General features: G+C 22.0%; 8 protein-coding genes across 8 annotated transcripts; 4 read left to right on the top strand and 4 right to left on the bottom strand.

The window, feature by feature from the left end:
* Positions 1-1,255: 1,255 nt before the first annotated feature.
* On the top strand, positions 1,256-2,174 carry PVVCY_1201150 (cytochrome b-c1 complex subunit 7, putative; the record flags this gene model as incomplete). Its single annotated transcript, XM_008625127.1, has 2 exons — positions 1,256-1,463; positions 1,804-2,174. 2 exons carry the CDS (start codon positions 1,256-1,258, stop codon positions 2,172-2,174), a joined length of 579 nt encoding a protein of 192 aa, XP_008623349.1.
* Positions 2,175-3,175: 1,001 nt separating this feature from the next.
* PVVCY_1201140 (rhoptry associated adhesin, putative) lies at positions 3,176-4,036 on the bottom strand (the record flags this gene model as incomplete). Its single annotated transcript, XM_008625126.1, has 2 exons — positions 3,176-3,409; positions 3,506-4,036. 2 exons carry the CDS (start codon positions 4,034-4,036, stop codon positions 3,176-3,178), a joined length of 765 nt encoding a protein of 254 aa, XP_008623348.1.
* Positions 4,037-5,680: 1,644 nt separating this feature from the next.
* On the top strand, positions 5,681-6,904 carry PVVCY_1201130 (conserved Plasmodium protein, unknown function; the record flags this gene model as incomplete). The annotated part of the gene is made up of 1 exon (XM_008625125.1): positions 5,681-6,904. The coding sequence occupies one exon, from the start codon at positions 5,681-5,683 to the stop codon at positions 6,902-6,904; it is 1,224 nt and encodes a 407-aa protein (XP_008623347.1).
* Positions 6,905-8,063: 1,159 nt separating this feature from the next.
* Positions 8,064-11,209, bottom strand: PVVCY_1201120 (E3 ubiquitin-protein ligase, putative; the record flags this gene model as incomplete). Its single annotated transcript, XM_037634621.1, has 9 exons — positions 8,064-8,562; positions 8,657-8,757; positions 8,854-8,937; positions 9,031-9,068; positions 9,163-9,224; positions 9,372-9,482; positions 9,579-9,639; positions 9,804-9,924; positions 10,025-11,209. 9 exons carry the CDS (start codon positions 11,207-11,209, stop codon positions 8,064-8,066), a joined length of 2,262 nt encoding a protein of 753 aa, XP_037490697.1.
* Positions 11,210-12,510: 1,301 nt separating this feature from the next.
* Positions 12,511-14,273, top strand: PVVCY_1201110 (heme oxygenase, putative; the record flags this gene model as incomplete). The annotated part of the gene is made up of 6 exons (XM_008625123.1): positions 12,511-12,794; positions 12,945-13,071; positions 13,200-13,361; positions 13,446-13,527; positions 13,705-13,844; positions 14,148-14,273. The coding sequence occupies 6 exons, from the start codon at positions 12,511-12,513 to the stop codon at positions 14,271-14,273; spliced, it is 921 nt and encodes a 306-aa protein (XP_008623345.1).
* Positions 14,274-15,326: 1,053 nt separating this feature from the next.
* Positions 15,327-18,224, bottom strand: PVVCY_1201100 (PRE-binding protein, putative; the record flags this gene model as incomplete). The annotated part of the gene is made up of 1 exon (XM_008625122.1): positions 15,327-18,224. One exon carries the CDS (start codon positions 18,222-18,224, stop codon positions 15,327-15,329), a length of 2,898 nt encoding a protein of 965 aa, XP_008623344.1.
* A 3,557-nt stretch (positions 18,225-21,781) lies between these two features.
* On the bottom strand, positions 21,782-22,870 carry PVVCY_1201090 (DNA repair protein RAD23, putative; the record flags this gene model as incomplete). Its single annotated transcript, XM_008625121.1, has 1 exon — positions 21,782-22,870. One exon carries the CDS (start codon positions 22,868-22,870, stop codon positions 21,782-21,784), a length of 1,089 nt encoding a protein of 362 aa, XP_008623343.1.
* Positions 22,871-24,539: 1,669 nt separating this feature from the next.
* On the top strand, positions 24,540-26,180 carry PVVCY_1201080 (conserved Plasmodium protein, unknown function; the record flags this gene model as incomplete). Its single annotated transcript, XM_008625120.1, has 1 exon — positions 24,540-26,180. One exon carries the CDS (start codon positions 24,540-24,542, stop codon positions 26,178-26,180), a length of 1,641 nt encoding a protein of 546 aa, XP_008623342.1.
* Between the last annotated feature and the right edge of the window lie 277 nt (positions 26,181-26,457).

The raw sequence follows: 26,457 nt of genomic DNA, 5'->3' as shown, positions 1-26,457 counted from the left end.
CATTTTTCAACAAAAAATATAATTCAAAATAGAAAAGCATTTTTAATACTATATCATCGAAATTAAAAGGTAAAGAAATAAATACACTCTTTTGAAGTTTTTTTGGCCGCTCAAAAATAGTTGCATTTCCTTAAAACCTCTCGTTTACCATTTAAGAAACACAAAATGAACATGAGACAATTAAGAATTATATGCATATGCAAGAATATGGTTATCTTAAAAAGGTTATAATGTGAATGTGTGATGATAATAACGATTTATTTTACGATTTCTTCATTAAATTTTTTGGTATTTAAAAAATATATTTAATAGAATATAGTTGCTTTATGCATAATAGAAAAGAAATATTTTTGAATAACCAATAATATAGCATATTAAAATAAACGTGTAAAAAAGGCAATATAATTGGGCAGGTATAATAATAATTAAAACAAAAATATATAAAATGATATATTTGTGTGTGTTATTACATATTTTTCGTTAATATTTAAAAAAAGTTGTTATCCCACATGAAAACGTACAAATATAGAATATTTGCTAATTTATTTAATTATTGCATAAGCTATATTATGAAATGGATAAAGGGAAAAACAAATATTTTCCATTAAAAAATATTATGATTAATTTGTGTATACTTTTAAATGTTTTTTGGTAGCATTTAAAATTATTGGCAATTTATCTTTTTCTTTTTTTTACATTAATGTACTATAAACACATTATAATATATATGATTATACAATCTGCGTGACATTTTAATTCTTATTTGCCACATTTTATTTTTTTTTTTAATATATATAATGCTATATACAATTTCGTGAATTTTTTTATATAATAATTTTTTGGGAACGTACATATTACACAATACATAACATTTTTCCATTTATATTATACACTTATTTATGTGTTTATTTTATGCATTTATATTATATTTTTGTACATTATTATACATATATTTTGACTAACTATTTTAGTTAAATCATATTATATCCAAACTTGTCATGTTTTAAAATAATTGGGGAATATATTTATAAGTTTGGGGAAATATATTATTTACTGAATGGGCATTATGCAATAATTTATAATAATATTACTATGCTTCATTTATAACTATTAGAAGATAATTTATTAACATAAAAGAAAATTTTAGTAACAGTTATATTTTGTAACTGTGTATGTATATATGTGCGCATATGTGAAATATAGCAAATACCATATAATGAATTAAAGTAAATGAAATATAGATATTAATAAAAAAATGTCATTGCATAAAGAAATTTGTAAATACATTATAAAAGCAGGCTCAAAAGATATTAAGAAATTAGAATATGAACCAACAAAGAGAAAAACAAATAGACTAACTGAAGCTTTAAAAAATGCGATTTTCCCTTACTATTTTAAGTTTATCCGAGGACCATTTGAAAGATGGCAATATTGTGCAACGACCAAATTTTTGAGAGAACATGGTAATACAAAAAATGTGATAAATAAGTGTATTCCTGCAATGTGTATACATACATAGGATAAATACCGTTTTATGTTCCCGAATTTTGTGTATGTTTATGTTTACTTTTTAAAGAATGAGCATTTATTATCGTAACAAAGATATACTGAAATAAAATAAAGTGTATTTTTTCGATAAAAATGAGAACTAATTATTTAGTTATATGCAAAATAAAGCTATTACATATTTTTTTATCCATTATTACTGCCTATTACATATTAGTACTTCAGTTGTGGCGCATATATCCCAATATTACCATTTTACCATTTAACAATTTTATAATTTTTTGTCTCTTTAATTAGGTTTAATGTACGATGACATGTACAGTGATAAAGATCCAGTGATCGAAAGAGCAATATCTTTATTACCAAAAGACATAAAAATAAAAAGGTATAGAAGAATGTTAAGAGGTACACACATAAATTTCTTAAGACTATACTTACATCCATCAGAACAAAACTATGACCCATATATACCATATTTAGCTCCATATATTGAAGAAGCAAAATTTCAGTTACAAGAAGAAGAAGAATTATTGGGTTATCACCCCTATGATAGAAGGTTGTATTCAGGTGGAACAACAGGATTTGGTGATTTGGAACCCGGTCTACATTTTCTTGTATCCATTCCAAATCTTTATGGGGCTGCTATACCACATACAAAGAAAAAATAAGCTCCCCCATACATATGTACAATTTACCATAAATCAAAAGTTATTGTATATACTCAATTATTTTTACAATGCTTATATTATCGTTTTAATATTTCCTTAATTTTAATTAATTTTTTATTTTTTTGTAAAATCACATTTTATGGGAATAATACATTGCTCATATATGGAAAATACACACAAAAGTTGGCACCATTAGTTAATATTTTCCAACATTATACATATTCAGTGGCATATAATTATGTGAGTATGCTTTGGGAATATGCTAATTTTTATGTATATCTATGTATTTATAGAAAACCTTTCAGTTATGAGATTTTTTTATTATTCTTTCAAATATACTTTTTTTACAAATTAATTTTTTTTTAATGTAAATATAAAAAGTTTAAAACCAATACATATACACATTTTTTAAAATAATGAATACAAAAAATATATGCATATATATATGCATAATATGTATATATTTTTTAAAGGTCATATTTCCGCATTTTTTTAAATTGCAATCTCAAATGCTAAATATTTACTTAAACCCTTCACAAAAAACAAATGAAAGGGGAAAAAATATAAAAATAAATAATATTTCTTAAATCACAAAACATAAGACACCAAATGATGGAGCAAATGATGGAACAACAAATACGAATGGTATTGTTTTTTCGAAAAAAAAACAAAACTAATGTGTAATATATACAAAAAATAAATATAAATTATAATAAAATATGAATAAAAAAAGTTATTCAAAAAGCTTTATGGTTCATGTGTATACATAATATCTGTATACATTTTCTATATATCACATATATGAAAAGAAAAAAAACAAATATGATAATACCTACAAAATAATATATATATTGATTTTATAGAACGATTGCAAACATAAAAATGGTTTATAAAATGGTATGCATGCTGATCATGAAATTTTTTGAAAACTATATAAAATATTTAATTTCTTTGTTTTTTCTCTTATTTTTTCTCCGTTTTATGCCCATACTTTAAGATTTTTAAGAGTCCTGAACATATACCAACTTATTGATTTTTGAATTAAGAACAATGGTAGTCATAGTTAATTTTTCTAAATTAAAAAAAATATCTTGGCAATCAGTATTAATGTCTTTTAAGTAGACATTTTTATTATCAACCTTTATATATTGTGATGATATCTTCGAGTCTGGAATAAATTCGAGAATTTTCATGAGATGAGAGCATGTGATTTTTAGGTAATTTGAAGCTCGTTCCTGTAAGTAAAAAAAAAATAATGATAATAAATGTGGCATATAAATGAAAAAGAAAATCATTTGACATGCATAAATATAATGATGTAAAAAAAATACCAATGCATTGCTTGTCGATAATATTTCATCTGTTAGAGTTTTGTAAGAAGGAATGAAATGTCCATTCTTGTCATGTGTTCCATATTCTAATAAGTTTTCTTTATTAATTTTTTGTTCGGGTTGGACATCACCTTTTTTTTCTTCGTTATTATTATTGTTATTGTTATTATTGTTGTCATTATTATTATTGTTATTGTTGTCATTATTATTATTGTTATTGTTATTATTGTTATTATTGTTATTATTGTTATCATTATTATTATTATTATTGTCATTATTATTCACATTGTTGTTCATGTTATTATTATTATTCACGTTGTTATTATTGATATTCTTTGCGTTCTCATTCATAACTTTTTCATCATTTTGGTTAGCCATCATGAAACTGTAATTATTTAAATTCTCGTTTTTTAAATAATTTTCTTTCACACCAGCTCCATGTCTTTTTCTTTTTGGGTATTTGGAGCATTCAGCAGTTTCTCTCCATATTTTAAATAAAAAAACAAAAAATAAAACAAAGATCTTTTTCATTGTTTAAAAGTTTATATGTGTGTAATTAATTTTGTTGGGTATAGAAATATATATTGGACGAAATTCATATAAATAATATATTTATTATTTGTGCCTATATATGTTTGGTTGCCCTTTTATTATTCTTCCTTTGTGGTGCAGTTTCACTTTTCCCCGAATAGTAAAATTACAGAGTAAATAATTTTATCACTATCAAAATATTCTATATATTTCAAAATTATATGTTACACTAAAATTTTTTATATCAATAAATATCAATGCTATATGTGTGAAAAAATAATGCTTATTTTCTATGTATTAGCATAACGTGATAATTATTTTTATGTAAGCATATTATTTTATTTAATTATAAAAAATAGAGAGCGAACAAAACATATACGAAATATGACAGAAAGACATATTTTGTTGGAACGATTTTTAAGGTGATATTTTGAAAATGCATTAACTAGACAATCTTAAAAATATAAAATGCCAAAAAATGTTATTTCCTTTTAAACTACCATAATTATTTTTATGTTTATAAAAATTAAAATAAATAAAAATATATTGAGATATAGTGCAGTTTAATATGTTATAATTTTGTGTGCAGTATAAACATATTACATTTGTTTTATTTTTTTATTCATTAGTTATTTTATTATAATTTGTGTTTTTTTAATGCTGTACGTTGGTGCATGAATCTTTTAGTATATAAACAAAACGATAGATAAGTATTTTCCTAATAAAATCAATGTAAAAAAAGTAAAACATGAAAAAAAAGACGTAGTTGTTGTAATAAATTTATATACTACCACCATTCTTCTACAAGATAACCATAAAATTACTAAAAATAAATTATTATTATATATAAATTAACAAATTAAAATTTATAATAAATTAAATGTATATAGTAAAGCTTGCCAGTTTTTCTGATGCTTAATATTTATCCGAGGTTTGGGGTGTTCCTTCTTTGTATGCATATGCTAGTGTATATGTGTAAATATACATTTTTAATCATAGGTGTATGCATAAAAGAATATACAATAACAAATATATAAATAAACATATATATATATTTGTTATTACAACGGATATTATGTATGTATAGCTATATCCAGTAAAATGGAAAATGAGATCGACAAATAAACAAAAACAACAGCACAACTGATAATCAAAAAAATGCATACATAGAATTAAATGGAAATTCTGATTATTCGAAAATTTTATAAATATAATGTAAACAGGATTTATAAATTAATTTTTGGTCAACGCTGTCGAATTTTATGTCGCGGGAAAAATAGATCATGGTGTAGAAAATAAAATAATTAAAAAAAAAAAAAAATAGCTATGCATATTAAAATTCTTTGCAAAATAATTCACCTGAATTATTAGAATGTGGTATTTTATTTGGATATTATAGAACAATACATAAAATTATGATATAATAATGTGAAATTCGTAAAGCATTTTAAAGTAAATCTCAACATTTTTCATATACATATCTTAAAAAACGAAATCCAAATATTATTACTATATTAATATTTATATATGCATATATTTATAAGAATTATATGGTGTAAAGGGAAATACAAATCAATAAGAACAAGATGCATATATAATAATGTTTCAACTTTTAAATGATCAATTTAAAAAATAACAAAAAAAATGAGTTATGCAAATAATTTTCAAAGGGTATTATATGCCTCTCGTTTTATGAGAGTGTTTGGAAAATTCAAAAGAGCACAATTAAGAGAAAAGCCACAAAGAAAAATCGGACCTTTTAGTAATCCTGTAAAAAGATTAGCAAGATTAAAAGAAAAAGAAAGATTATTTTGTGAAATAGGAATGCCCCGTATAATACCAAGAGCAAAAACTGGATATAGCGAAAAAATATTAGAAGTTATAAAACCTCCCAATGTAAGAAAAGAAGTATTGGATAGACGGTTAGAATTTTTATTATCAAATGAAAGTGTATACCAACAAATGTATAATAAAATGTATAATGGAATAACTCCATATCAATGTGAATTATATATGTGGGAAAGACAAATGAAAGATTTAAGAAAAATATATAGAGCTCAATATTTACACAAACTAAGTGAAATTACTAGTGAAGAAAGAAGTAAGCAATTAAAATTATTATTACAAACTAAAGAAGATAAAAAAAAAAGAAGAGAAATAATTAGAAACCGTATATTAGAAGATAAAAAAAGAAAAGCTATATTAAAAGATCGCTTATCACTAGAAAAAAAACTTACTCAATCTATCCTTTTTAGAAGGCAATCGAATATAAAAAAAAAAAATGTATATTGGCTAGTCAAATTACAAAAAAAAAGTTTATATATAAATTCTGAGGATTTAAAAAAAAAAATACATCAAACTGATAGTGGTAATAGTACAAATTCTACTAGTGCTACGGTTAATAGTAGTATTAATTACTGTGATGATGAAAATTCCCTTTTCAATCGAAATATATCCACTAGCGATTTATATAAAGATTTAGGATATGATGTAAAAGATAAAAATAATAATAATGATAAAATTTATAAGACAGACAATATTTATAAAACTCTATTAGAAGAATCATTCGATTTTTTAGAAGAAGATGAAGATCAATTCGAACAAAATGATTCAAATGATAATCAGGGAGATATTCCACATAAACAAAGAGCTCATATTTTATATTCTTCATTCTCAAATGATGAAAAAATTAAACTTCTTGATGATAAAATAGCTATACTTTCAAAAATAATTGAAGAGAAATCCTATTCTAAAGGTGTAGACAATAATAATATAATGTTCTACATACAACTAAAGGATAAATTAGAAGCATCTAAACAAGCATTTTTGGAAAAAAAATACTTAAAAGATAAAGAAAAATTAAATTAAATTTATTTACTTATTTTAAGAAATATAGCACCATATATTTCTATGGAAGGATATGCTTATAAATAGCTGCGATGAATATACACACTTCATACTTTTCGACAAATTTATGTAACTTGTGTAAATATATTTTTTAATTTAATTCGATAAATTGTATTTTTATTATTTTATAATTGCGCTAAATTATGCATTTTTCATTTTTTTTAATTAATTTTGTATACGCTTTCTTCCTATTTATATTCGGAAAGTAAATGTTTTTTTGGGATATCCCATTTATAACTATCAACTCTTTTGATGAACGACATTTATTTTTTAGTATAATTCATATTTCAAAGTTTTTAATTTTAAAGTCGATTAAATAAATGTTATCATATATAATATGGTTTACCTTTTAATAGTATATATAGATCTTAAATAAATATTGGAAAGAATAAGGATGAAAATATTTCCCTTATTTATATGTATCACCAAAGAAATTCTGCAACTGCCAAACTAGACATATGGTGTCTCATAAAAATCATTAAGCATTTACATTAATATGCTATATACTTATTCGCTATTCAATTTTTTTTTTAAATAAAAATGTTAGCAAAAAAAAAAAAAAAATATATAAGTGAAAATTGACAAATGTGCTTAAAAATTAAAAAAATTGAAAGAACAAAAGAACAAAAGATAGTAAGCATATTATGCATAATATTAATAGATAAAAAAATTAATACTCAAAACAATTAAATATTATGCTTACTTAAAATATATGCAATCACCTATTATATAGTAATAATAAAGACGAATATATTATGTATACTTAAGAATAAAATAAACAGAAAAAAAAGCATTTAACATAATAAGGCAAATAAAAAATGCAAATCGAAACATAGTAGAGTATTAAGAATAAAAGGAAATACTAAGAGAAAATGTGTTGTCACATATATATTTAATATGGTAAATGCAACAAAACAGGATACTAAAAGACATTCTATGAAAATGTTATGGGTATGTAAGTAGATAAAATAAAGCACATAAAATAATGAAAATAAAAGGAAAAGAATTGCGAATGCAAATATTGTAATACTAAAACAAAAAAAGAAAATCAAAATAAATGCAACCTGGTTATGCAAAGTTGCACTTTTAACTATTAAAGTAACAAAACATATTCATTTTTTTAGTTTTTATTTTCTGCTTTTTTTTTTTTAGATGTTTTGACTTTAATACAATCCATCAGATTAATACTAACTATACCGTTACCAATAGATATATTATCTTCCTTTTTTTCATTAATATCAATTTTAGTATTACAATTAGATTTCGCAACATCAAGAAAACTTTTGGATATTTGATAAATTTTATCATCATCGTCTAAGAATTGTTGTTTTGTAGAAGCAGCAGATTTATTGGCAATATTTTTGTTGTCACATTTACTTTTTTTATAATTTTCGATATCATTTTTCTTTTTCTTTTTTTTATCACCAAAATTATTATTCATTTTTTTTTTTTTTAACTCCATTGCATCAAAAAATTGGTTTTCATATTGATCATAATCTAAGCTATTTGAATTTATATTATATATTTCTTCTGATGGTATAAAATCTTCATATTTTAATATATCATCCTCATAAAGTTCTGTTTGAGAATCTTTATTTTCTCCCATTTGGTTTGATAGCCTTATATAAATGCAACACGAATCGAGCATACATATATATATGCATATTAATATAAAAGAAATAAATTTAATTTTAGGTAAATGAATATCTATACCTTAATTTATTAGGACTTCCCGTTACTTTGGGGATGTGTATATTTATTGTATTAGTCGGAAGGTCCCAATAACGTTTTTCTTTTCGAGCAATTTCCTCATTCTGTTACACACAAAATATATTATATATATGTAATATATACATATGAAAAATATATGATAATGTGTTATTAATACAAAATGATTTATGATTTATTACCGCTAAGGCTTGAAATAGTTTTTCCTCCTTCTTTTTTTTACTTAAAATGTTATAATTCTTTTTATTTCGTTCAGATATTTCCTTCTATAATTCACAAGAATACGATAAAATAAAGATGAAAAAAATAGCTATGACAAAACAAATGAAAATATCTCAAATTAAATGATCTAAAAATACCGCAAAGTGGGTTTGGGTTCGCTTAGATATAACATCGTCTGAATAAAATAAATAATTAAGTCATACATAAGATATGGGTGTGTACACAAAATTTATATGGCTATATAATTAATGAGGGGAATATAATCTTACCAATATTTAATGTGACAAATGAAACATTTGTTCCAAGAGGTAAACACGATAAAAACGTGTATCTATTATAGAGATTTAAAACAATAATATTGAATGAGTAAACAAAATCGAATAATCATGGATATAATATGCCACTTATTTAAATATACAAATGCATGTACAGTGATTTATTTATTATATTTCATGCATGAGTTTGTGGTATATTTTACTTTTTCTTAGTTTTTTCAGTTAGTTCAAATGTTTCAATATATGTAATCTGCTTGTTATTCAAAAATTTGGGAATTTTGTCCATGTCATTATTATATTCAAAAAGAATTAACCTATTAAAGTGGAAGCGCAATATTTATTATACAATATTTTCTGAATATAGCAAAATATTTGTATGTGCTTATGATATATATCTTTTTAATACGAACTTTAAAACGAAAGGATCGAGGAATATGCATTGGCCATCGATACTCTGATAGAAATATATTTCTGCAAATAACATGATAAAAAAATATATTATAAAATTAATGAATTATATATTTATAAGTGATTCTGAAAATTAATAATATAAAAGACTATCGAACATAATAATTTTCTATATACATATTATATGAGAGTAAAAAAAGTATACTTCTTTTCTTATTTATTCTAACCAGTTTCATTGTTATTTTTTTCTGAATCAATACTCTCGCGTCGATCTGAAGATACACTCTTTTTCGATGGCATTCCCAGAGGATCAATTAGCATCTCTTTTTTAATTTGATCTATGCTATCCTGTATATTGAAAAATGTGAAGCAAGACGAGTATATGTATGTATTATGTATAAAGGGGTTATTTGGTTGGATAGTGAATAAATAATAGTAGCATAATTACGTAAACTTCTTGGGCCAAATTGTTGTATAAGTAAAAGGAATCAGCCAAATTTTCGGAGCCTAATTCTGTTCCTTCTTCAGTGTATATAAGATTTAAATCCAATTTTTCAATTGGTATACTCATATATTCTGCTACCCTCAATTTGATATTGGTTATAGCTTTTTGTATAATATCTTGATCGGATATAAAAAATATATTATTATTATTTTGACGAATAAAATATAAAATTCTTAAGTCTTTTAATAATAAAGAAAGAGGGTTATATAAATAATAAATTTTACAAAATTGTACTCCTAAATTTAAATTTAATTTTAGTATTTTTTCTGAATTATTTTGACTAAAAGAATACAAATTTTGAATTGTTGTATCTAAATTTACTATATCTTTAAAATCCATATTTTTTTTATTTTTAATAAAATTATTATTAGTAACTTTAAAATTTTTATTAAAATATAATTTTTCAGATTTTATATCAATTTTTTTATTGTGTGTAAATAATAAACACATACTTATCCTATCATTTATATTATATCTTTTGACATATTGAAAATTAACACATCTTAAATCATTTTCATTAATTATTTCAAAGCATATAGGACATTTTTTCCATGCCTTATCTTTTCCTTCGTCTATAAAATATTTTAAAATACATAGGAAACAAAAAATATGTCTACATTTTGTTATCCTTGGTGATATTATATTATTTTCAAGACAAATCGGGCAAGTTATATTTGTATCATCATAAGTAATGTAATCAACTTTTTCTATATGTTTCCATTCTATATTATCTCCATCTAAAGAGTTTTCTAAATATTTTTTTTCCAATACATAATATCTAAAATTACAATTTATATATTGTTTTTTATTATTATTATTGTTAGAAATACTTGATGAAGTTTGGTTATTATTGCGTTTATTTTTTAAATTTTTCGCTGTAGTAAGACATACGGTTTTTTTTAAAACTGATATTTTAGGTTCATATCTATTATAATTAACTATGCAATTTAAACTTATTCCTTTTTTGTTATTAGCATTTTTTCCTTTTTCATTCACAGTTTTTTTATTTTTATTTTTATTTGTTCCCTCTATTCCATTTTCCCAGTTGCCATTTATGTTATTCTGTATGTACGAGGGGTCGGTATTTGAGCTATTGTCGGCTTTGCTAATTTCAAAATTTTGAATCATTGACACGCTATTATTTTTGGTACTTTTATGTATTTTATGATTGTTAATTGGCAATATTCTTGTGCCAGTTTTGTTGTAAATTATATTTAGCTTGCTTTTGTCTCTTTCGTATTGACCGTATAAATTACTGAGTGAAAATTTTATATTTTCATTTTTCACCTCAGATTTTTTTTATTTTTTTGTGTTACGCCATATTATAGGCTTTGTTAACCCGAGGTGTAATATACAACTTAATAAATTATCACTAAAACTTATTAATTTTGAAATTAAGTTTAACATATATATTACTTCAGTTGTGTATATTGGCTCATATATATTTTTTTAATTTTTTTGTAGAAACCAAAAAATTATAAAATCATATATATTCATGCCTAACCTATTCAAATATATAGGAAATAATATGGACATAAACAAGCAAATTAATGGTTGTATTTTAACACGAATTTTTATATGGATTAAGAAAAAAATACAAACAAAAAATAATATTGTTTGTAAAATGGATTTATATAGGCATGCGAAATATAAATTAATAATAAATAATAATCTATGTATCTGTTAAAACATGTTTTATTCCCCACCTTCTCTTTTTCTCATGCTTAGTAATGGAAAATAATATATTCCTCTACTAAGTTATATGTAAAAAAATTGTTACTATAAAAATAAAGACGGGGAAAAAACATAATACAATTATAAGCGCATGTTTTAAATGCGTATAAATTTATAAAAATAATAAAACGCAAACCATAATGAAATTATAAATTCATATATATAAATAGATACAGAAATATAAATATATATTGTATAATAATGGGGTATATATCCCATTAATTTTGAAGTTTTAATGTGTTACATAATCGAACAATTTTCTGGTAAAAAAAAAATATATATACGCATATATGTATTTTTTTTGACGATATGTGGAATGCACATTTTCTCCTTTTTTTTTTTTTATTATATTATATTTTTTTTTTTTTTAAGTATAAAATAATTGCATATTTTTATGCACAAACTATATAAAAAATAAAAATAAATAAAAGAAAAATATATAATATGAAAAATTATTTTGCTTTAGAAAATGTTGAAAAGTCGGAATATATTATTACAGAGAAGTGCTTAAAAAGCGTGAAATTTTGAAGTGTGAAAATTATATACATTTTTTCGTATTTTTAATGTAATAATTATATAAAGCTGAAGTAAATATATATTATGTTGGTAAAAAAAATAAAAAGATAAAAAAATGATAAGATGCTTGATATATCACGGTTAAAGATGATTATAATGTTAAGAAGAAACTATAAAATATGATTTATACGTCATTATTATTTTTTTTAATATATACATTTTTGTCCACTGTCCATAATGAAAAGATATATTATAGCATAGACTATAAAAAAAACAGTAATGATATTTTTTTTATAAAGAAATTTTTTAAATATAAGAAAAGGTATCGTGTTAATGCCAAGGAGTTTGTTAACTATAAAGAAATTCAATTAAAAAGAATAAATGATTATAGAAAAAGAAGCGGAACAGGAAAAAATGATATTAACTATAATATAAGAGATTCATATAATAGCCATGAAAATTCGTAAGCTTTATTTTTATGTATAGAAAATTTGAAGCATACACATTTATTATCTCAAGTGCGTAGTTGTATACATTTTTACATGCACACATATATGTGTGCCTATATTATTCCTATATATATGCATGTATATTTTCTGTTTCATATATAAAGTCTTTTTGTTAGAAATGAAGTATTTCCAACTTTAGCTAAAATAGAAAATGAAAAATTGAAGGAAAGAGAAAAAAATAGAGAAACATATAAAAATATTAATGATTACAATACCAATTTTGATAGGCGGGTAAGAATATACTAACAACCATTTTATTAAGAAATGTATAGCCTGATTTATGTATTCCTATTTTATTTAATCATTTTTTATTCCTTTTATTATGGTATATATATATATTTATTTGTCTTTTTTTGCAGACATTTATACAATTTCTAATCGATTTATACAATATTTTTTTGAAAATTGATGAACTTTTCCTTATTAACAAAGATATGTTTTCTATTCTAACATATAATGGTCCTATGATGTTAACTAATTATCTTTATGAAGATATAATTTATCTTACATCCATTGTTGAGGTAAAACTTTTAAAAATTATGTTTAATTTGATTTATTTTTCATTTTTATATTGATTTATTTTTCATTTTTTTTCGAACATTTAGAATTCAGAAACAATAACAGCTAGCCAATATTGTAGAGATTATATTTACCATCTTGAAGAATTGGCCGAAAAAAATAAATTAAGTAATAATTAAAGAAAGAAAATATGAACTTATTTTTTTTATTAAAAGAAAATAATTATTATTATGATAAAATAAATGTATAATTTCAATATTTTATGATTTACATATAGCTAAAAAATACCTAATATGTATACAAACTGCCATAAAAATTGTATGAATATAATTTTTTTTTGTACAGAATTTTTAGCCCATTCTTATGTATTTTACAAAAATTTTCATTTAACAAAAGAGCATTTATTAAACAGTATTTGCAAATATTTGAATATAATTAAAACATTAAAATCAACACGATATGTTCCTGATGTGTCTAATTTCGAGGTCAGCATATAAACTATATAATAAAAATTATTAACTCTTTATGCTTATATTTTACATATAAAAAATTAATAAATATGTGTGTGTGCAAATAACATTCACAATACTATGAAGATATTTTAGTGGATAAATTAGTTATTTTCCCCATATGCATATTCGTCTTATGTTCCCTTTTATTATTTTATACTCAATGCATAGCTAAAAATTTTATTAAACGGAATCGGGATTGTATGCCTAGATATCCCAAAATGTTTGCACACTAATATATGTTTAAAAATGTTGAAATGCATATTTTTTTATTTTCAGTATTGTTTAAATAAAATGAGTCGTAAATGGACACGATGGGAAAAAGATAATTTTTTGGCTAGTCTTCATGATGCCACTGATAAAATGATGATTTTGACAAAGCATTTTGAAAATGTAAAAGAGTGATCATTTTATTATTCCATTTTTATTTATTGTTGTTAATGATTATAGTTTTGTTAATCCATCATTTTGGATAATAAAATATCATTACATTGTTGTACAAGCAAATAAATGTAAATAAATATATATATTATACACAATGCTTATCGAAATTAATCACTATAGAGAAAAGCAATAACAGCTGCTTTTCTGCTTTTTTGTTTGGTGTATTTTTTGTTGTTATTTTTTTAAAACCTTTAAAACTTATACCTATTTTTTATAATTAAAATCGATCTTTATTAAGCTATATAAGAAATAAATGACAAATTAAGAGTGCTTTCAAATGGTATAAATTAACCAAATGTATGCATAATACTTTTATTATTTTTTTTTTGCAATATATAGGATATTTAATTTTTCATAAAATAAATTATCTTTACATTAGTTTTCAAAAAGTTAATATTCAACTTTAAAATTCATATATATATTAACATAAAATTATTATAAATGGAAGCCTATTTTTAATTTAAATGATAAAAATTCAAACAAGATACATAATAAATTTGTAAAAAATATGTAAACAAAATATATATTATATTTACACAGATACAGGCATATTTACATAATATATATTATGTGAATATGCAGATAGACAAATATACATTATACAAGCTTACATAATATCACTAATAAATACAACTACTATATATATATATATGTTATTTATGCTTTTCTTTATTATATTTTTTAATTTTTTTGTATTTTTTAATTTTTTTGTATTTTTTAAATTTTTTGTATTTTTTTATATTTTTTGATATAGTTAATTAGTTTTTATATTTATAATGTATTTTATGATTCAAGTAGAGCAGGATCCATACACCTGTATAAAATTGCACTGTACTCACATGCAACATTTAAGCGTTTGAGGGTACGCATCAATGGAAATTCCGTACATTTATAGGGCTTATTATCATTTACTTTCGATGAAATTTTAAATCCTACATGTTGTGTTCTACCTAAAATTGTTGTTACTGTTTTTTTTAAGAAGACATATATATCAGTTTTCCCTACAAATTATATTTAATTTGCAACAATCTCTTTTTGTACTGCATCATGTTTTTTAGTATTAGCTAAATTTATTGCCTTTTTTGCTTTTCTGGATTGAATATTAGTTACATCGTGTAAACTGGGGAAGGCTTTTTCATCATTTGTGTTAATATAAACTTCATTTTTGGAAGAATCAGATCTATAATTTGATTTTCCAGTTCTTGAACTTTTGTGTTGTCTTCTGTTAGATGGAGAAAATGTGTTGCTATTGTAGTTACTGTTTGATGCCATGTGCCTACTATTACTGCTATTATTATATCTGTCATAATATGAATTTTCTTCTTTGCTTCGACTTAATATTCTTTGTATTTCTTTTTGAGCAACTTCTACTGTTTTTGGTGTACCTTGAATGAAAACTTTTTTATTTTCTTTATCTATATGTATTTTTTTAACATATGTATCTTCTTGTATTCTATTAATAGTTCTTCCTTTTTTACCAATTATACTTCCTATATGTTCAGTATCTATGTTCATTTCAACAGTGATATATGAATTATTAGATGATGATTTTCCATCTTGTCCTTCTTTTCCATCCTTATCATCTTTACCTTCAGTTTTTACAAGATTTTCTAAAACATCTTTAGCTAAGTATATATTATCTTCATGTCCATATATTTGAGCAATATAACTAATTTTATTAATTTGAATACTAGTATATGTATCTTTTTCGATGTCTTTAATTTTTTGTGCCTTTGCTGATAATAATAATGCAATAACTCGTTCATTAATAGCTACTTCAACACATTTTCTTTTTTTTAATAAATCATCAATCATTTGAATAGCATCATCAATATTGGTTTTATTTCCACTTATATTTAATTCTTTATAGTTTGTTTTATTGAATATTTTAACTTCAGCTCCTGTTTGTGCTTTAATTTGATTTCTGTAATTTGCATTAAATAGAAATGCTTCTTCTTCAGTTAGTTTTTTTTTAACTGATTTGCTAGATATTATATTTTTAGCATGATCTAAAATTTCAAGAGCTTTTTTAATGTTATCTTTGTTTCCTACTAAACTAATACCATTATCATGTCGTATAACAAATAAATTTAAATTTTTTCTGATATCATTTAATTCATATGCACATTTTTTATATAATGCAAAAAGTTCTCTTTCTTCAAATTTTATAAATTCAGAATCTAAACCTTTAAGAATTTCATTTAATTTCTTTTCGGCTTCTTGTATATCTGCATCTTTACTTCCTTTTATAGTAGCTGAAGCATCAAATGTTTTAGCGTCATAATTCATTCTTATTAATGTGTTTGTTTTTGTTTCGATTTCTTTTAATAAACCTTTATTAAAACCACGACCTAATACGGAATCTAATTTAATTGTTTTTGATATATTTTTAGCATTTGTAATTTTTTCATTATTAGCTTTTTCAATTAATTCTTTTAATTTTGGAATATCATCTTTCATACCACAATAATATAATGTATCATTATCTACATGTACAAATACATTTGTATCTTCTTCCATTTTTTTAAAACTTCCATCACATATATTAAGCATAATTTTAAATATTTTATTACTTAAATTTACATAATTCTTTTCAGTAAAATCGATATTTTTTAAATATGAAATAAAATTTTCGATATCATCATTACATCCAGATATATTAAAGGTTGTTTTGTTTTCAAAATTATTACTATTTATTTTATCTACATATACAAAATATTTTGCTTGTATTCTATTAAGGAAATTATATGGTTTAATTAATGTATTATATTTATCATTTGGTAATGAAGATTCTTTGTTTATTATATCACTTTCTTTTATTTGAATATTTTGTTTTTCTTTTTTCATTTTAATTATTTTTTCTACAAATTTTAATTTTTTTTCATGTACTTTTATTTCATTTAAGCTTTTTTGATTTTCCTTTAATTTTTCTTCGCATGTTTTTTTTAAAGTAAATAAGCGATTTTGGAAACTTTTAAAGCTTTCATAATTTTTTGTAATAATTAATTGTTCTTCTAAATAGTTTATATAAGTATCAACTTCTTCTATTTCTTCTTCACTCTTTGGATTTAATTTCTTTTTCTTTAATTTTGCTTCTTTACATTTACTTTCGACCTCTGCTGATGTTAATTTCATATTAACTGGTCTAGGTGTTTGTGCATTAATTTTAGATATCGAAGAATTTATGGTACCAATAAATGCTTCAAATTCTGCTTTTCTTTTAACTTCTGCTTCTATTTTATCACTAATATTTTTATAGTTATCTTGTTTGGACAATTTTAAAAACTTTTTATTTAATTCATTTTCAATTTTTTTTCTTTCTTCTTCCTTTAATTTTAAGTCCTTTTTAGGATCTTTTTTAGCTTCTTCTTTCTTTGCTTCATCTGCATTTTTTTCTTTGTTATTTTTATTAGCATTTTGTGGAGATGCAGAATTTTCATTTTTTCCTTTTTTTTTATTATCTTGATTCTTATTAGCATTCTTTGCATTGGGGTCAACTTTTTTGTTATTATTTTTCTCGTCCGCAGCAGTTCCTTTTTGCTTATTATTTTCACCACCTTCATTCTTTGCATTTTTGGGTTTTTGGGTTTTTTTTTGATCTTCATTATTCTTCTGACCCTTATTGGCATTGTCTTTTGCCTTAGCGGCACCTTCCTTTTCAGCGTCGTTATTTCCTTTTTTTGAATCAGGAGTGTTATTTTTCTTTTTTTGCAAGTTTCCATTAAGTTGTCCATTCATTGTTGTTTCAGCTGCTTTTGTATTCTCCTTTTTATTTTTAGGTTCATTTGGTTTGGCTCCTCCTTGTTTTTTATCGTTTGATGTGGCTTCCTTTGCATTTTTTGGTGTAGCTCCATTTTCGGTCTCCTCTTTTTTATTTGGTTCTGCAGCCGCGGATTTGGCTTTTCTTCCCATCTTAGTTATGAAATGCATTCTATGGAAAAGGAAAAATAAAAGTAAATTAATAAATAAACAAGTGTAACTACATAAGGTCAAATAAAAAAGTGTACAATACAAACATGCGCATATATATAAACTATTGGGGAAAAACTTACTTCGTTACGTTTTTTCTTGATAATTAAAGAGTTATAGTTTTTTGTCAGTTCTATATCTGTTTTATACTAATTAAAGTATTTTCCGGTAGTATTCTTCCTTTTGGATTTTATTATGTGTTGGTTTAATCTCAAAAGTAAATGTATTATGCTTATTAGCAATATTATATATGTATATATGTAACTTTTTTATATACAATATTATGCCCGATTGTAGAATATCCTTCTTTTCACAAGAAGCATTATAATTTATATACAAAGATTTTATTCTCTCTATATATATTTTCCAACTTAATTTTTTTTTTTTTAAAAACTTAATTTATTATAAAGTTTTTAAAAAAGCTTATCATTAAAATTAATTTTTTTGAATACTTTTATAAAAAGAGACAATTACTTTTTCTTATTTAAATAAAAGCACAACTGAACATAAAATTAATTTATCAACAAATGTAGGTGGATAAGGGCTTTTCAGTAATTTATACTCATTTTTTTCTTATTTATTAGTTTACTCTTTTTTCTATAAAATGTTTATCAACAATAATAATAATTTATATATTAAAAATTAAAATATAATAATTTTTAATTCAATGATTTAACATTTTTTTTTATTTTTATAAAAATGTATAAATTATTCAAAAGGGGAAAAAATTTTATATAGGATAATAATTTATTATAATAATAGGGGGATTAATTTTTATATAACATTTGCTATATTAAATTATTTTATAGATATTGTGTATATTTTTTATATACATATAATATAAATATAATAATATATTTTTTTAAAAAATACAATTATATAAAGTGTATTGAACAAGGGATATAACAATAATATGTATTTAATATTATATATATTTTTTAACAAATATAATATTCACACTGTTATTTTTTAATGGGTATTATATTTTGTGTTCCATGTTATGTAATAATTTTTAAGTTATTTTTTGAGGGGAATATATCATTTAAATATATTTTTGTGAATTTATTTTTTTATTATTTATTCTCTATATTTTGTTAGCACTGCATTATTTATTTTTTTAGCACTATTATTATATATTAAGCCAGAAAATGTCATGAATATATTTCTTAAAAAACTAGTGTATTTCTTTATATATGTAAAAAAAAAACGTCATAGATATTATTCGCATATATAAATTAAAAGTGTATTAAGTTATCATTTGTAAATTTGCTTATTTTTATAGGTACATAAAAAATGCGTTAATTTTTTTTTTGGATAACGTTACATATATTTACTTTATATTATATTCACATATGGTACTTATTCTATTTGTATAAATAAACTATGAAAAAAAAAATATATAAGGGAGAATACAATATTATTTTATAACGCACAATTACAAATATGTAATGTATAAATAGTATAATATTTCCTCCTTCCCCTTACGATATTTATTATGTACTTTTTTTTTGAGCATAAAAACTGTTACAAAAATTGGTATAAGGGGAATTTGGGATATATATTATTGTACATGCGAATATAGTTTAACGGGGTATTTAATAATTTATTATTTTTTATAATAACATATATATAGCTTACGTTGGAAACATATGTAATATAAAAAATATATAGTGCTAAATATTTAAAATGGGTGATTATATATTATTATATGAATCGATTTGTTTGTAAAATTCATATACATAACATATTATGGATTTCTTTTTCCCGTTATTATATAAGCAATAATATGCTTTAAATTTATCCATTATATTTAAATACTATATAAACTGTAAAAAGGGCTTATCCCATATTATGCTATATATCTATACGACGGATTTTTATTTTTTACCCTTCCATAAATGCATGCATAAAAACGTTGTTATACCCTTAAGGAGGGAACAGAGAAAATATGCATAAGTATATTATTGATATAATACAATTAAAACTACTATGTTTTGATAATATATAAAGAACATGTTGTTATGTACATTTTTTATTATTTTTTTTATCTCTGGAAAATCATAGTATGAGGAAAAATTTTAACACATTAAAAAAGATTGTAAAAATTATGGCTATTTTATAATTTGTCGATTTGTTCATATAAAACACCATAATCTTGTTCACAAATAATAAAAAAATATAACTCGAAAACATAAAATAATATATTTTCTATAAGGGTTTCGAATGTAATAATTATATAGGTGAACTTATATTTGTTATAATATTATTTTTTTCCTATTTAATAATATTTTCTCTTTTCTACACTATATAAAATTGTGATTATAAAAAATTGTATTTTCCCAAAGGGAAGAAAAATATACCTTAAGGTACTATAAATTTTAGACCTTTCCAGTTTTGTTAAAATGTATATATTTAAACAATTATAATGAAAACGCTAATTTATTGTAAAGAAAGACAAAATAAAAGCATTTATATTTATTTTATGTAATTTTGAAATATTTTCAAAATGAAAGTGTATGATTAATATTAAAAGAATGTTTTGTTCTTAATTTAGTTATATGTAAAATATAATAAGTGTATATTTCAATTTGAAAGAAAATAAAAATTATATTTTTTTAATATAATATCGTCATTAGTCAAGCCCAATTTACAACTACAATACTATGCATTGTTTTATTTTCCTACTTTTTAATAACTTAAATTATGCACACACAAAAGTTGTAAAAGCCTATGAACATTTTTAAAACACTATCATATCAGTATAATAAAAACATATATAATATCTATATTTATTAGTTTAAAGGGTGAACATATTGCCTATTTAAATAGACATAACACAATGGATATATGCGTGTGTGCAAATATGTATATATAATTAAATAAATTGAGAAATAACAAAATGTTTTGAAATTCAAAATTGGGCATTGATCTGGAAAATTATGTTTTTCTCATGATTAAGAGGATCGAAAAAATAAAAAAAAATTAAAAAAGCTTAAATAAAATATATGTAATATAAATTTATTTACATATATTTAAATAGAATTGTTGGACAAGCAATATGCATTTCTGCAAAAAAAAATGAATTTTAAAATAAAAACTTTAAAAAAATTTGAAAAATTGTGTTCCATCAATAAAAAAATATTTCGATGAAGTGTGTAGAAAAACAAAATGGAAAAAAAAGAATGCATATTTTTTGGTCATATTGAACAAGGGGTTTAATTATATTCAAATTTATGGTATGCATATAACTAGCATATGGATACGCCCATATTATGCATATATTATAGTCCTTCCAACTTTGAGATAGAATAAGTGTAAATTGTAATAATGATCTAACGAAATAAATATAACTAATGTAATAGTATTATCTAGTTAACCTGAAAAATTTTTCTTCATATAATATTCATCTTCCTCAAATATATATATGGATATATAAGACCCAAATTATCATATAATATAAATATTTTCTTATCAATTTTGTTTTCAACATTTTTTCATTATTACTCTGATGTATAATCGTTCATATTTTCAAACAAATAATTTGCAGCCATTTCTTCATTTTTATCACAAGCAATAAAAGCTTCTAAAGCTACATGCTTGGGAAAACCAAGTGACTCTAATTTGCGAACACTTTCCATTTCACTTTCATTTAATGATGTAATAGGAATATTAAAATTATCAGTATTTTGATTTGTTTCATCAGAATATTCATAATTTGGTATAAGATCATTTTCTGCATTATTATCAGTATCATAATTTTGAAGAGCACTTAAAAATTCATTTTGATTTTCTCGAATATATTCTAAAAGAGATGGATCTGATCTTCCAATCATTTCTAAAATTTCAGGAATCCTCTGTGGATTTGATAATGCAGCATCTCTAATAATATTAAAGAAGGGAGAATTTCTAATAGCTTCAGAATTTTCTGAAATATCTTGTCTTTCATTTTCATCTAGTAAATTATAATTCATTAAAAGGTTTGATAAATTTGAATAATTTTCATCACGTTCATTTGGATTTTCAGATGGATCTTTTATATCAGATATATTATGATCATCATCAATAATATCTTGAAAGCCATTAGTTAAATAATCAATAGCTACATTAGGATTATTATATGCTAATACCATTGCCTTTTCTACTAATTCTTTTTCAAATCCCATAGCACAAATATTGTCTATAGCTTCTTTTAATTTATCACCAGTTAATAATATAGATTCAGGGTTGTTGATATTTTCACTTTCTTTATTTTCTGTATCTGTATTTTTTGTTTTATCATTATTTTTTTCTTCATTATTTTTTAACGAATCTGATGAAGTTATTTCATTTGTATTTTTTGTTGAATTATTTTTTTTACTTGTAATTATTTTTCTAGTTACCATAACTATAACTATATCATTTTCTTTTAATATATCAACTACTTTGTTTTCATCTATTAATATATTACCACTGAATATTAATTTTTGTTTATCACAAGACATTTCAGGAAAGACATTTTCAATTTTTTTCTTTAAATCAGAAACAGTATCATTATTATCTACGTTTATTTCTTCTTCGGTATTTTGCAGTGTCCTTACTTTTATTTTCATTTTACCTACTTTTTTTTTATATACTCTTTTATTTTATCAAAAATGAGTAAATTATCAAATTACTCAATGTTTTATTTAGAGAGTATATACATAAGTTATCAAGCAATCACACAAATAGGTTTATATTGATCGCTACTTATAAAGGTTTGGTTATTTGTCTAGGTCTTTCTCTATAACTATATATATACATGTGCCACTTATATTTCCGATATGTAATATATGGAGAACAAATAAATAATTTAATATCGAAGCATTAAAACGATGATACTTTTGAGGGATGAAATAAAAAAATATTCGATCTCACAAAGTATATAAATATATTTCCCATATGCATATATCAAACAAAATATAAAAAGCTGATAATAAACAAAGTACTGAATATAATTTTATAATAATCCAATCATGAAATAAAACACATAAATTGTTTATATTCGTGTAATAATGAAAATCATAAAGATGCAAATAATGATAAAATTTGAATAATATGAAATCCTTTATGAGCGAATGAAAATTATATTGAGACTTTGGATTGGTTATGTTTAATTTTTTATTTTTTTATTCATAAAAAAAATGAATGATAAAATATATGATTAATTTGAAATATTTATTGGATTGTTTTAATTTTTTTCTTATTATATGATGTGTTTATTATTATCATCATTTATCTTTATTATTTTTCATATCTTTTTTTTTATTTTTGTATTATTTTCCTAAATAAATAATTATTTTTTATATACTTATAGCGTAAAAAAATGGAGACTATTATATAATATGCATACAGTTTTATATAGTGCTAATTTATGTTATATCCCAAAATTCAATAATGTGAATTCGTAATCGTCTATTGCATATTTTTAAAAATATAAAATAAAAAAATTAAAATTAAAATGTTTTTTAATAGAAAGAATCAAACTATATATATTTCCATAGAATACATAATATATGGATTTATAAATTAAAATTTGTTTTTTTTTCGTATACTTTGTTTGATCGTTTTTTTTGGTAATATATACATACACATATATATATTCTTCGATGAACATATTAGATATTTAATAAGAAAAAATACATCGATAACACAAGATAGAAAAAGTTTGTTTTGCATTTTTGTTATTTGTTTAAATTAAGAGAAATATATTTTGTTAAGAACATTTCATAATTCATATGCTATTTAGTAAGTCCTTTGTGGTTGTTACTCTATAATAGGAACCTCATTATAAAATCTATACATATCCCTTTTATATTTATGGTATATATTCCCATATATATTAGGAATATTTATGAGAATTTTTTACATGTAATAGTTATATGGTTGTTGGAACACTTGTTTCTTTTTCATTTGTTTGTTGCATTGCCTTTTTATTCAAAGACCAGAATTAAAAATATAGATAAATATGTTTTTACAATAAGAATTACGTTTTCGTTGTTAATTTTATGCAAGTTTAAATAATTAAACACTATAATCTATATTCATTAAAAAAATATGTGCAATATATGTTATTAAAATTATTTAAAAAATAATTGCCTACTATAATATAGCATAATATGTATAGACCTACTTGCATATTATCAAATAATACAAGCAATACATATGTGGGGACATACATAATTTCCCATGTTTGCTTATAATAACAAATTCAATTTTGGTTGAATAAAATAGTTTACGTCAATGTTCAAGCTTAAGAATATTTTAAAGGAAAGCAAAGAAGTATATAAAGTTAAAAATTACATATTTAAAAGATATTTAACAAAAATAAGCCCCTATTTTGTATACAGAAATAATGAAAATGAATTTAATAGATCTATACAAAACGAGATTAAGATTAAGCATATGAATTCCTCTGTTCTATGCATTTTTTCTAATATGCTATTAAAAGAAAATATAAAAAATGATTTTATTTGGAAACAAGTTGAAAGACGATCTTATGAAATAATAGACAGATTTGAAGTTGGAGAAATCGCTTCATTTTTATTTTGCTTAAGTAAAGCTCGATATGAAACAAATTTATATGATAGTTTCATTCCCATAATAAAAAGAAAATGCGAATATCTTAATACATCAAATCTAGCTATGCTAATATCTAGCTATTCAAAAAGAAAAAAAGATGATTTAATAATTTTGTTAAAAGATGAACTAAAAAAAAAAGTACACACACTTTATAATATAGTTGAAATATCTATGATTTTAAATGCCTTAGTTAAATGTAAAATACAGGACGAAGAATTATTTATTAAATTGGATAATATAATAGTTGACAATGTATTTCATAAGCATGTACATATTAGAGATATATGTGTAATCTCTTATTGCTATGCAAGTATATTATATAAAAATATGAATATTTTTAAAATATTATCTCAAAGAATTATTACACTTTTTGATGATGCAAATTTAGTAGACATATGTAGAATATTGTATACCTATATAAAAATCAATCAAAATTATAATCATATATTAAAATTATCAACTCTCAAATTAAATATTTGTATGCACAAAAGTAGCATTAGTGAAGTTATTAACTGCATACATTTTTTGCCTTTATTAAAAGACCTTGTAGAAAGCGATGATTGCAATAATATCAAAAAAATAAAAAACAATGAAACATGTAAAGATAAAAGCATGAATTATCACATTGAATATGGTAATTTATTTAATTATATTTTAAATGTCTTTAATGATAAATTGACAAGCTATGTAAATTTATTAAATGCAAGTCAAATTAGTAACATATTATATATATACTCAAGATATAATATACTTATATCTTTGCAAAAATTAGAAATATTTATATCACAAATTCGAAATATAGAGTTATCAGATGAATTAAAAATTTATATTCTATATTCTTTATCCATTCTTTTAAAAAATTATGAAAATAATACAAATTTTAATTTTGATATTTTTGACGTAAATCAAATTTTTATTAAAGACAATACGGAAAATTATAGCTATGAAAGCCAAAATTATAAAAGAGACATTAATACATTAAAATATGTCAACAAGCCAAATTCTGAAGGATTAAAAAAAAAATTAATTAGCTGTTTAAAGCTATGGGAGAATAGCATAAATTTGTTCATAAATAATTATGATATTTGTTCAATTCAGGATATTATAAAAGTTTTAAATATATTTTTAATATTAGACCACATAAATAATTTTATTATATATAGTGTAAAAAATTATATCATAATTAATTATAAAAAGATAAATGAACATAATTCTTACTCCTTAATGTTTTATTTCCAAAAATTAAATGTATTAAATAATGATGAAGATTTCATAGAAATACTTAAATATAAAATCAGATAGCTTAAGCTAAATATTTGAAGTATAGAAAAAAAAAAAAAATTATGTTTTTATGATTTGCATATTTTTATCCGTTGTGTGCATGCTTATTTTTTTTTTTTTTTGAAATAATTTTATAATGGTATATAAAACAATTTTTGGCTATTTATCAAAATAAATTTTTTGGTATTTTTAATTTACGCTTATATTTTTTTATGTAGTTTTATTCATCTTTATATTTATCTTATTTTATTTGTGGGACTTATTAATTTTTATTCAAATGCAATTTAAAACACGAAAA

Source organism: Plasmodium vinckei (assembly GCF_900681995.1).
Source record: "Plasmodium vinckei vinckei genome assembly, chromosome: PVVCY_12".
Lineage (NCBI taxonomy): Eukaryota > Apicomplexa > Aconoidasida > Haemosporida > Plasmodiidae > Plasmodium > Plasmodium vinckei.
Note: the sequence above shows the minus strand (reverse complement) of the source record. Positions and strands in the feature narration are given on the sequence as shown.